Here is a 12,808-nt window from a genome sequence, read left to right as displayed (position 1 = left end):
AGTGGGTCAGATCGGTCACTGAATAGGTGACCAAAAGTGCCATTTTAATTCGATTTCACCTCAATATGAGAGCTAACCAAGCAAAAAGTTGTGGTTAAGCATCCAAACTGATATAACCCTAACCTGATCAGATATTTTTTGGTTTTCTGACGTAAGATTTTTCCAGAAGACGGAACGTCTCCTTGTCTTAACTCCATGACTTCTCAATCAGTTGGTCCAAAGTTGCTGGTATCAGATATATATATATCTGATATATATCTGGTAAAAATTTAACTACAGTATAACAAAACAGAGGGAGGAGGAAGCACCAGAAATCATGCGACAGCTATCACATTCAGAAGGCAGTCAACAGCCAGACCACAAGGGACTGTGGGTGTTGTTTGTAAATATAAGGTTTAATGGGGTGAGAAATTTTGCTTCTGTTTTGTAATGATTAGCTTCTAACAATTAGCTTTTCTGTCTGAGAACTTTTTCTGTCTTACAGAACTTTTAGGAGTGTTTGAACTTAGCTGCTGTCTGATTGAAGGCCTATTTTTAAACTTCCCTTCCATCCACTATATGTCTGCCTAAACTGGCTTTTAGGACAAATTACTTCTTGACAAACCAATTGAAGACAGAGTGAAGGTGTTAAATTGGAGAAGCCTGAGTCATTGTAACAATGTGTTAGTAAAGGTAAAGCTTTATGGGGAGAGCAGCAAGCCTTGTACAGCAATTTAATGGCTTCCAGATATGTTAGATGGTCTGTACTTGTATAGAACTTTTTTAAGTCCAATGATCCCAAAACACCAAACCACTTCACACCAAATTCAGTTATTCACACATTAATATGCTGATGGTGGCAAACTGCATTGCAACCACATCTACTTTGGGGCAGACTGAAAAAAACAAACATAATGATCCTGTTAGAGGAGCAGTTTGAATAAAGGATCGGTCTGATACCCGTGTTAGAATTAAAAAATCATTTACAGAGTTTATCTGACTGCTTAGAGAATGTAAGTGTTAGGAGCAGTAAATAGGCGTCAGTAATGAATGCCTTTAAATGTATCTTTGTAGAGAGTCCTTTACCTCCATGCAGACTTCCTTGTGCAGACTTCCACCTTCTCAACGGATAAAGGGCCAAACATAGACTACCTATATAAACTCAAATTGGAGCTGGAGTCTTTGTATCATTAATTAGTTTACATGGACATTTTTCTTATATGCATTAAGGCAATGATTGACCTTAACAGTGGACCAAAGTGGGTAATATCTAAGGTAATCTTTTTAATTCATCACTGACTGGATTCTAAAATGTTTCTTTTCTTATTCTTTTTAGTTTTTCCCATTTCCTGGTTTTTGAATATAAGACTTAAAACACGAGATACAAAAAATAAGAACCTGACTCAATTAATCCCATTGAAAACTTAAAAATACGAAGGTTGGTTTTTTTTAATGTATTTTTAGTATCCATATATCTTTTTTGAGAAGCAAAATAAGTGAAATAAGGAGCAGATTATACTGTTGTATCCATTATAGTTAGAAAAATAAGGCTGAAGTCGTGAGCTCTGACATTGCCTCTCTTTCTGAGTCAGACTAATTAAACAATCCTGCCCGGGAGAGTTTTCCTTTATTTTTAATCAGTTTCATTGTATCCATCTTTTTACATTTTTTTTTTTTTTTTTTATGAAATACATTAAAGAATCGAAAAACTAAACTAGCTGTTTCTAAAGATAATTTGAGACAAACAGAGGAGCATCCTATGTGTTTAATCTTTTGTCTTTTACCATCCATCCAACCCTATTCTGATGTTTTTTATTCTGAACTTGGATATAAATGATTTAAGCCCTAATTATATGCAGGGTAACAATTAGATTATGAAAAATGTGCGATATTGATGACATATGTATATATTTTTTATGTTATTGAGATCAAACATATGGATAGATTCTCCTGAGGCTTATTAAAGATCTGGGTGAAGACGGGGGCCAAAAAGGGCGCATAATGTCACAAAACAGATGTGTTCTTTTAAAAGGTGCAAACTGGCTAAAGCTGCTAAATAAATAAAAGTAGAGTTATAACACCAGAGCACTATGCTCTTTTTAAATGAAATGAAGTGGGTTTGCACCAAAATCTAAACCTAAGAATCTGATATAAATATTTCCTTTATGCCTGATCACTAATTTGAATGAATATTATATATTTTCAGTCCACCATGAGGACACCGTGGGGAAAAATAAACCTCACAAAACTTTGTTCCATGTAAACAGATCCAATCCTGCGATGCGTCGCTATCAATGTCACATGACGGAACAAACACCATGTAACTAGTATATTTCCCTCCCCCTGATTGGAACAAAAACAGCAACTACATGCAAATTAGCATTATTAATATCGGCCCAGGTTTAATTATTGGAACATTAACGTTATAATATGGATCATTAAATAAAAGGTTTAATCTAGAATAGATTTAACAGGCTGTTTAAAAGCTTGGAAATGATGAGTTAGACATCCCTGCCCTAAAACAATGAGGTTTCAACTTTCTTTAAAATTCATGTTTTTTTCCTTTTCTAAAATATATTTTATTATCAGTTCAGTGAGCTTTTTTCAGCCTCCAAAGATGACAGATGAGGAAAACTATCTTTCCAGTTCAGGTCTGCTATAAGGCAACTTTTAGTGACAGTATGTCCCTAGTCTAGCACACCTGAATCTTAGACTTAGACTTTATTTTTTATACATTGAGTGTATACAAAATGACATTTTTTTTTTTTTACAGCAGAGCAGCAGTGATCAATGTAAACGCTGTGATCAAATGTGAAAACGCATTGTCATGATCTCATGTGTTCAGGTGTTGAAAATCATCTAATCAAGTAAGTAGGTGATTAAATGGATTGGAGAAATTGACTGCATAAATGGTCATTCAGCCCAGGACACCCGCCTCCAGGAATTGGTATTTAGGAAATACAAAAGTAAACGGTGTATGACTCAAGCTGAGGGATAAATGTCTTGTAATACCTTGGCATTGGACCACAAACTATCAGCAATGTAAAAGGAGATTCCTCCTCCTCTCTTCTTTCTCATAAGCTAAAGCAGCTGAAGATATTCTGCTTCCAAGCAGAACCTCCTTAAAAACCTTCTGAATTAATGAAAACCAGAGGAAACCTGCTTAGCAAGGATGCCTAGATTTTACCCAGCGGGTGAAAGTAACTAGAAATATCAGCAGTAGGTGGCCATCAGTGGCATCATTCCTTCTATGGTCTGCAGTGTAGACAAATGTTTCATAACATGTCTTCAGTTTGCCTCCGATAAATTTACAAAAGTACATCAGGGGTTTTTTTGTTGCTTTTTTTCGTTCTGTTCAGCAGTATGGCAGCAGAACTGAAATCTGAGTACCTTACCATGCTGTACAAATTTGCTTTGCCAAGGGAGGCTTTGTTGGTGAGAGCCCCCCCTTGATTACACAAAACTACTTTACTTATTCCTTTTGTTACCAAAGTTACATGTGACCAATAATGCTGAACCTGACAGAGAGACATAAGAAAGAAAAGAAATGAAAGGAAAGAGATCCTTTGGACAGAAACGGAGGGAGAAAAAGGACAAGAAAATCATACAACCAGCTACTATGTCTAAAAAACAAACAAAAACAAATTGTTCCTTGTGGGCTATCCAGGTGGATATATCTTTTTTTTTTTTTTTTCTTCATGTTTCTAATGGTAGGATCCCAATGTTTCGCCTTGCTTTCTAAGCCAGAAGCATCTCTGATTTAATTTATCAGGACCTGGGAAGATCAGCTCAGTCAGTCCAGAGTGTATGAGTCAGAAAAGCGCGAGAACTGAGCAACACATCTGAGATCAGTGTGGGATCTGACCCAGCAGACGGGACAAAGTGGCAGAAATATACGAGGTAAAAGGAGAAAGCAGCGGCCTGAGTGGGTTCAAGGTGACGCAGCTGCCCTCAGGCTGCCGGACAAAGTGACTTTAAACTGAAACCAACAGACAACTCAATGCTGAGAAATGTGAGCGTGGGTGGAAGTGTGAGAGCGTGACGTTCGATCCAGAAGTGACACGACGACAAATACTGGAGGTCTTTGTGCTGGAAGTTCACCAAAATACGTCTCATACACCCTGTTCAGTCCTGATTCACTGTGGGAAGCTCTGCAAATAAGATGAGCTGATTCCTCATGGATACAGCCTTAATTAACACATTTACCGGATTGTCTCTTTAAAAATACTAAAATATCAAGATTTTAATGGGGTTCTTTGAATGTTGGGAAAAAATAAGATCATTTTATTTTTGTAAAAATTGAGATCATTAATTGAATTTTAATTTCAGATTGATTTCTTGTGAGTTAGTTTTTCTAATGATTTCTTTTTAGGTGGAAACAAAAAAGTAAGTTGTAAAAAAAAAAAAAGTAAAAAAAAAAAGGTAACTGCCCCTTAACTATAGCAATAGCAACCATCACTAAAAATTTGTCTTTAGCGTCTCTGTGAAGCAAATACTGTCTTTGCAGAATATTTTTTAAGGTAAACTTTCTTTATTGACTTTCAAGTAGCTTGAAACACTGGGTTGTAGGTGTGAACAAAAGCCGTAGTACAGTATAAAGGAAGAACAAAAAAAAAAAAAAAACTAAAAGTGTTTTTTTCATCACACTAATCCCTAACCCCCCCCTTGAACATGTCCCAATCCACGTCCATGCATCACACATTTAGCAGAGATCCAGCCCAAGCAACAAGATACAAAGAGACTACATATACTTACACATTCAAACCCCCATACATCTTTCAAAGACAAAAAAGTTTTGCAAGTTAACTAATTTGCCTTTATATCAGAGAGCAAAGTGATAGTGCCTACCATGGACAAGAAAGCTCCCCATGTTTCCCTAAATTTGGTCTGATTTTTAAGTGGAAATGAAGTTTCCACTTAAAAGTATAGTGGAAGATGTTCTTTTTCCAGGTGGATCATCAAAATAAGTGGTCCTCCTAACTGTCAATCATTCAAGGCCATCTTACGCGCTCGTCCCCATTTTCACTTACCGGTGGTGACCCTGACATACTGGAAAAACTACAAATCTTTTTTTGGAAAGTAAGGTTGTATGAGCGATGCAAACAGAAACTTTTAAATAGAGCTTGCACGAGGAGAAATGGGCTTTAATAGGCCTTTCCTCTCAGGAGTGGGTACAGGGTTGTGCATGTACCTTTTTTTTTTTTTTTTTAAGAGGAGAGGGCAGGTCTTTTCAAAAATTCGCAAAAGATTTCCACTATACCTTTAAGTAAAATAAAAGAGAGGTAAAAGCTAGGCCTCTTCTCAAAGAACGGGAAAGGCCCGGGTCAGGAGAGATGCCTAATATGGCTGATAGTGGGGAGAATTGTCTGAGCGTATGATGGCGGAGAGTTGTGAAAATGGCACCCAAAAACCCACTCAGTTTAGGGAAAACCTGAAACATGTGGGTATGATTGGCTGAAGACTGTCCACACCTATTGAGAGAGTCACTAACTGCTGGGTAGATTCTTGCTTGTTTTGTGTTTGTATAATATACTTAATAAAATATTTTACACTGGATCTTAATTTGTCTTTATGGAGAGCTTTCTGTATAAGCAGCCTTTCTAATGTCATCCCACAACATCACAGTTGGATGTAAACTAACTCAAAACCTGCTCAGGTGCTTCTCTGTTATTTTATTTATCTCTCTCTCTCTCTCTCTCTCTCTCTCTCTCTCTCTCTCTCTCTCTCTCTCTCTCTCTCTCTCTTCTATGACACATTTGGTCAGCTTCCAGGGAAAGATAATCAATCTCACTGTGGTTTCCTGGAGCTCCATAGCCTTTGAACATGGACCTTTTAGAAGTAAAAGATGTCACTTACTTTACGCTGAAGCATGACGTGTTGGATTTTGTAGGAATTCTCACCTCTTGTGCAATTGATTTTATGGTTCCACAAGTCGAGGCTAGTTGAAACCGATACATTTGTTATTTAGTAGAGAAGGCACTTTTTCACAAAAGGACCAATTGGTGTGATTTTTTATTTTTTTTGCACTGCAAACAAACTTACATTTTTGTCGAAGAAAATATCTGTTGATATTTGCTTCAGTTATAGTGTTTGAAAAAAAGAGAAACTGAAAAAATGATAAATAGGCATTATTTTCCTTTTTTTTTTTTTTACAGAACCATTTCATAAACAAGTGTTTACCCTGTCATTATGGGGGTGCCACAGCCCCATACTCAGACATGCTAGACCTGCACAGGCATGGGTGAACACCCACAAACATTCCATTACACACGGACTGTGAAGAAGAGGGAATAACCACCTGCAAAACAAGTTAACATCTATGCCTTTCTTATAGCCCTCAGGACTGTGAGGATAGCAGTTCAAACTCCTCTGATCTGTATCCAACTGTGGAAAACAGCTGAAGTGATTTAGTCCCTAGCATTACTGTTTCCTGCAGTGATAAATACCATTTTGTTGTGATAAATACCATTTTGTTGAAATCCACTCTCTACATTTTGCTCCATCCACTTGGGGAGCAGTGGGCTGCCACTGTGTGGCATCCAGGGAGCAGTGTGGGGTTAAGGGTTTTGCTCAGGGACTCAGAGTAGAGGCTTTGGGTGATCAAATTGGGTACTTGCAACCTTCTAAGAGCACAAGCACACTGCTCTAACCACTAGGCCAACACTCCCCCTTTTGTGGTCCTTTTTTTGTAAAACCCTTTCCATAACATCAAACAAGAGTCAACAAACCCAATGATGCAGACAAGCTGAAATGTGTATTTCTGCGTTTTTATGTGGTCTCTGTAATATCCTGAAAAGAGTTTAAAGCTTTCATTGTATATATCAGACTTTAAATTCAAGTCAGTTTGGAAAGCTTTTTATTGCACCTGGGTCCATTTCTGCAGCAGCTCATGTCCATGAACACAATGACGGTCTCTGAAATTGGCCCTGATACCCCGCAGATAATCTGGAGATTCACTTTCACTGGAATAACTTTCAATCCCAAAAGCTGTGATGCAAGCAAATGAGCAGAAGAGGAGGAAGAAAAACGACTAAAATATCTTTAATCTCTATCCTTTTCTCTCAGTTCTTACAGTATCCCCTCTCCCTTTATTTCCTTCCTTTCCATCTCTGTGTCCTTTGCATATGATTTTAATCCTGAAATCATTTTCAATAAAGGTCCATATATCAAGTACCCAGCAACAACCATAGTGGCCTGCATTTGAAAGTAAATCTGTTGTGCTAATATCTAGTTCTGGGAATCTGTGTCCCAGAGCTAGATTGGCAAAAAAAAAAAAAAAAAAAACTTGAACAAGAAGATTATCTTGTACGGTATAGTTAAAAGCTGCATCCTTAAAACTGCATATGAAAACTAAAGTAACAGGAGAAAGCTACAATTTACTTTCTTTGTGCTTTTTTTTTTTTTTTTTTTTTTTTTTTTACAATATGTTGTTATGTTATTAAGAAAGCAAACCAGGTCATCTGCAGGTGTGATTTTCTCTCTTAAACCGATTCTTAGACAGGACTAGCAGACTGAATGCGCCCTAAAACATCTCGTGAGATTAGTGAAAAACTGTCACCATCTACTGTATAACAAGTAATGTACTACTGGGAGTGAAAGGCCCCTCAGTGAGGATAAATCCATCACACCGTTGCAGTATTAAAGGCTTGATTATATCAAAGGTAAAAAAAAAATAAAAATACTTCATTTTGAATAAATGCCCTGTGCTTTGTTGAAACTAAAACTCCAGTGTTTGGCTAAAAGGGCCAGTTGCATTTAAAGACCCCACATAAGGAATGCAAGTCTACCCATCCAAACCCAGCTGCAGAGATAGCTCATTGTGTGTGGGAGAATTTCATTGCCTGTAGAACTGCAGCACCTTTCAAAATAGGTGGCATTATAAGGGAAGAACAGTGCATGGAAACGGTAAAATAATATTGCAATAGTTCAGTAATAGGCAATAGGTATTCCATTTGCAAAATAACTCTAAACATACTGCAAAAGAGGTAAAATAAATGGCTTTAGGAAATATGTGTTTTCGCTTGACAAGAAGAAAGTTCTAACCTTAAACCTACAGAAATGTATAGTATGTGTGAGTAAAGCGACCCACAAACATGCTTCATCTACACCAGTTGTTTTTAAAGAATTTCATTCAGTATGAAAGGTAGTTAAAAAAATTCTAAGAGAGATTTTATTGAGGATTTTAGAATTTATTATTAGCTGACATGAAGAAAGAAGTGTAGTACTGTTCTATAATTATATCATTATAGAATATTTGAATCTCTGCCTGTCTTTTCTTAACCTCTAAATGGAAAAAAATATATATTTCACTTTATTTTTCTCACATAACTTTAAGCTGATACTTCAGACCCACAACAGGATGACCTGTTAATGTTAATATCAGTGAAACATTAAGTTCTCCTCCTGCCCAGTTGAGCTTCTACATAAAGAACAAAACACCCCCTTACATCTCCTCGGCTCTAACTCCATCTCTTCATTTCAGAAAGAGATTGTAATTGTGAAAACCTGCATGCAATCAGCTCCATTGTTGCTCTCAGAGGATCTGTCCTCTGAGCATGACGCAGCAGCAGAAGGATGAGGACAAACAGTAGCTGGGGATGACTGATGGGCTTCGAAAGCTAAATAAGGCGTCTACTTTTTAATGCAAATCATTGGTTATTTTTTTGTGAAATTGAAATGTTAGAAATCGTTTGGATGGAGTTCATCCTGCAACCACAGGGTCCCTGTTTGAAGCCCTGTCTATCTGAGTCACTGTGTCCTTGGGCAAGACACTTCACCCTCATTATCTAGTGATGGTATTGAGATGTTAAGGTGGTGTAGAGCAGCTGCGCATCTGTCAGTGTGCCCCAGCGCAGCTGTGGCTGGAATATAGCTCTCCACCATTACTGGGTGATTGATTCATTGTAGCGTTACGAGCTATAGGGGCGACATAAGTGTCTATATTACCGAATAGATAAACAATTTTTCTACACTTTTTCATCCTGAGTGGAACCACAGAGTTAAAAGCAGACATGGGGGGTTTAAGAGAGGGGTCCAGTTGAGGGAAGGTCCACTTTGGTGCACTGTTGTCTAAGTGGGATTTTGGTGCTTGTCATGAGGAGGTAGGTTGCTAGCTGATGGTCCTCAGGCGTTGGGGTCTTGTGGGGCCCAGTGACAAGTGGCTGTCCATTTAAAGCTGGGTTACACGGCAGGTTTTTGCCTGTCCATCAGGTCAAGATAAGGTTATCTCCTCGGCGTTTGACGGTCTTCCTGCATGATGCATGGGTAGAACTTGTGCTACCCTATGGGGTGATTGGTGCATTGTGTTTCCCAATGCCTTGCCTTGCAACTAGCTCCTCTCTGTCTCTGCCATAATAGCTTTTCTAAATAAAATGCTGCTAAGAAACACCCAAGTGACTTTTTGAATAGCTGCACAACAAAAGACAATTCTGCCCGCTTAAATGTACCAGCCTGGTTGACCTTGTGCACATTGTTGCAGACGCTAATTTAGCAAAATAAGTTAGTGGCATTATCAGATTTGCCACTGTTAATCATACAAGAGGAGTAGAAAGGTAGAATCTGAAAGTACATTGACATAATGGGGAGTAATTTATACTAAAACCATAGGAGTAAAACATATAACATTGTAGATTAACATCATCTATCTGCAGGCAGTTGTTGAAATCAGGTAGTTTTAGTCATCAGCTCCATCTACTGTTTAAAATAGGAAATGCTACCAAGGTAAAGTGCTTCAAGTGAAAGTTCAGAAAAGAGGATTTCTACTGTTTGTCTCTGAATCACCTTTTTGCTGAGTGAATCTGCCTTGACAGAGGTAGACCACTACCTTACTGAGCGATTTTTGATACCAAACAGTTGGCGCTGTAGCTTAGTTGGTCAAAGTTCCTGTCTTGTAAACAGGAGATCCTGGGTTAAAGGTCCAGGAGTGCCTTGGTGCATAGTTGTGCATACCTGCTTGTTGTATTTTAGGGGTGTGCTGGACTAGTGGGTTAGAGCAGTGCACTTGTGTTCTGAGAAGATTGCAAGTACCCGGTTTGATCCCCATAGCCTGCATTCATGGTTCATGACCTTTAACCCCCCAACTGCTCCCTGGGCACCACAAATGGCAGCCCACTGCCCCCCAAGGGGATGAGTTAAATGCAGAGAGAGAATTTCATTGGTTTGTACTCGACAATGTAATGACAATTACGTCTAATTCTATCTATTAAACACAGATAAGCAAATACAGAATTCACATTACTCACCATATGCAAACAAAAGGAAATGAATAAGAATTTAATGCAGTTGATAAGTTTGAAAGCTTATATTTTGTGATTGGGATAAACTTCTTAATGTGACCTGCTGCTATGTTTGAGATAACATTCAGTGTACAGGTGTTACTTTGGAAAAAAAATACTTTTTCTCTGCATATTAATTGAACTTTATCGATCTCGCATAAGAAAAAATTACCTCTGCATTTAACCCATCCTCTTGGGGGGACTGCCATCGTGGAGCAGTCTGTTGCAGTGGATTTCAAATTCGCAACCTCAGGATTCCAATCCCTATTCCCTAACCACTAGACTGCTGCTCCCAACTAGTACATGCTCTCCTTCCCTCATATCAAGTTAACCCTGGAAAAAAAAGGTCAACCACGTGTACAGTCAGAGGTATCTCATTTAATAGCTTACAAACAAAGGCTGTTTTCTTGAGGGGAATGTTAATGTAGCATCCATATAATCCCACTGTAATCTCTGGATGAGACACAGATGTCTGAGTTAGTCCTGTTGTTATTCCAGATGTGTGATCAGATCAGGACGAGGTGATCATGGAGGCACGACGACAGGTTAATTACCTGAAGACAAATCATGTCGCCTCTTGTTCAAGTGGGAAAAAAAAATTAAAAACAGCAGAATGACACAACAGAAACCCTTCAGAAAAATCTAAGAAGTCCAGATATAGACTGTGTTATAGTGGTTACAATGGAAATAAACAATAGATTAAAAAAAATAATAATTTATGACTGATGGATCAGTGAAGGCACATTTGATTCATCTTAAACTACAGCAGATTTTGTAGGCTTTTCATCATCTTCACTCCTTATTTAAACTGAATCAATGGGACCCAGAAAATGTCCCTTTAATTGAATTGATCGTTTTATAAAACTACGTCCACATAGGCAGCAAATTAAAAAGATTAAGAGGTTTGAATTTCATGCAACCAACAAAACAATACATTTCAAACAATGTTTTACTGCTAAGCACTTCTTTCTGTTTATATCTGAACTTATATCACCGCGGCTGATTAATATCCACAGCTCAGAATCTGGTGTATTTAGGTCACTTTAAGTCAGATTCAGGTATGTTATGAGGTCCTGTTGTGTAAAACAGCAGAAAAAAAATAAGAGTGGACTGTCTTCAGGGGTGAAAATCAAACTGAATTTAATAGTTTTGCAGAGTTTTCAAGAATAAAAATGGGCGTCACATCCTTTAATTTATTTTCAGAATTGGGACCACTTTTTTTTCCCTCTGTAAATATTAGTGGTAAAAATTCAGAGCCTTGCAAATACATAGAAGTGCTTCACATTTGGTCACTTTGCAGCAACAAACCTTTTTATGTTGGGCACCAGCAAGTGGTGTAAACTGAACAGGAAGGAAGAGAAGAAACTGGTTTTATAATGTATTCGTGGGCATGTATATATCTTACTTTACTCTGGTACCCCTAAATATAATCCAACACGACTATTCTAAGGTCTTAGTAATAAGTAGTAATTATGATCGATGCAAGAAGATTTGTTCTTTCTCTTAAGGAAGCAAGAACAAGCAGATGTTCCTTATGAGGAGAGGTGGGCCGGTGATAAGATTTAATCCAACTTTTCAGCCACTTTTACCAAGAAAACCGTACTTGAAATCCTTCAGCTATACTAAGATGATTTGAAGCTTTAATTTGAATCGGAGGTGAGTTTACAAAGTGGCGGAATATAAATTCACACATTTTATTTTATCTTCTTTTTGGAAATAAAATCCTTATCATGTATGACTTTCTTTTAAATAAATAACACACTTATTTGTGTTGAATCATAATAAAATGCAGAAGGTTTGTAGGTAAAACTACATCGATTCATATGAAAAGGCACAACTGTAGATGGAGCTTAATGAAGCTCTGTAAAACTGAAACCATAGCGATAACTTCACCCCTAAAGCTGCTATGACATAAAGAGCTGATTGTCTCGAGAAATCAAACGAAAAAGAAAAAAGAAACATGCAGAGGCAGACTGCATGTTTGTACATGAGAAAATAGGGCTAAAGCATAAAAAGGCAGGCATTAGGAGGGCCCCTGGAGTAAAGTGGTCACAGTTCATGGGCTTAAAGTCACTGGTTTGCCTCAAAGTGGGAATCCCTATGAGAGGAGCGTCCAGTCCTCCCTGAGTAATCACTGCCACGGTGCCCTCAAGCAAGGCACTTTTATACAGCAGGCGCTTGCTCCAGCACAAAGTTCAGCATCTAAATGGACAAAAGCGAACCTTCCCCTGGACAATAAAATCAAAACAATAAAATGAAATAAAACTGGGTTTTGTGTCCATCTGTGTTCCCAGTTTGAAATGTGTCCACAGCAGATTTTTTCACACTTTTAAATAAATTCAAACATTATGACTATGCTGAAAATATACATTCTGGCAAACATTGTGCAAAAGTTGTAAACAAAACATATTTTATGTGGTTGGGTGGGTTTTGTCACAGCCTGGTGGGCTCATCGTCACTGTCACTGCAGTTACCACAGCAGTCCTGCAGGGGGAGACAGAGACAGTGTCAATTGGTTAGATTGTCTAATCTAGGAAAACTCATATGACTGGTAA

The 12,808-nt window shown here is 37.9% G+C and overlaps 1 protein-coding gene across 1 annotated transcript in view; it reads right to left on the bottom strand.

Moving 5' to 3' along the window:
- Positions 1 to 11,182: 11,182 nt before the first annotated feature.
- grk6 (G protein-coupled receptor kinase 6) overlaps positions 11,183 to 12,808 on the bottom strand; it is a 66,385-nt gene continuing 64,759 nt past the window's right edge. Inside the window, exon 16 of the mRNA XM_038295814.1 lies at positions 11,183 to 12,737. Within this exon, the coding sequence (XP_038151742.1) occupies positions 12,687 to 12,737 (51 nt within the window). The 3' untranslated portion in view covers positions 11,183 to 12,686. The remainder of the gene's footprint in view (positions 12,738 to 12,808) is intronic.

The sequence above is a fragment of the Cyprinodon tularosa genome, unplaced genomic scaffold (assembly GCF_016077235.1).
Source record: "Cyprinodon tularosa strain WSP-4 unplaced genomic scaffold, ASM1607723v1 ctg36, whole genome shotgun sequence".
NCBI lineage: Eukaryota > Metazoa > Chordata > Actinopteri > Cyprinodontiformes > Cyprinodontidae > Cyprinodon > Cyprinodon tularosa.
This window is presented reverse-complemented; position numbering and strand designations above follow the sequence as displayed.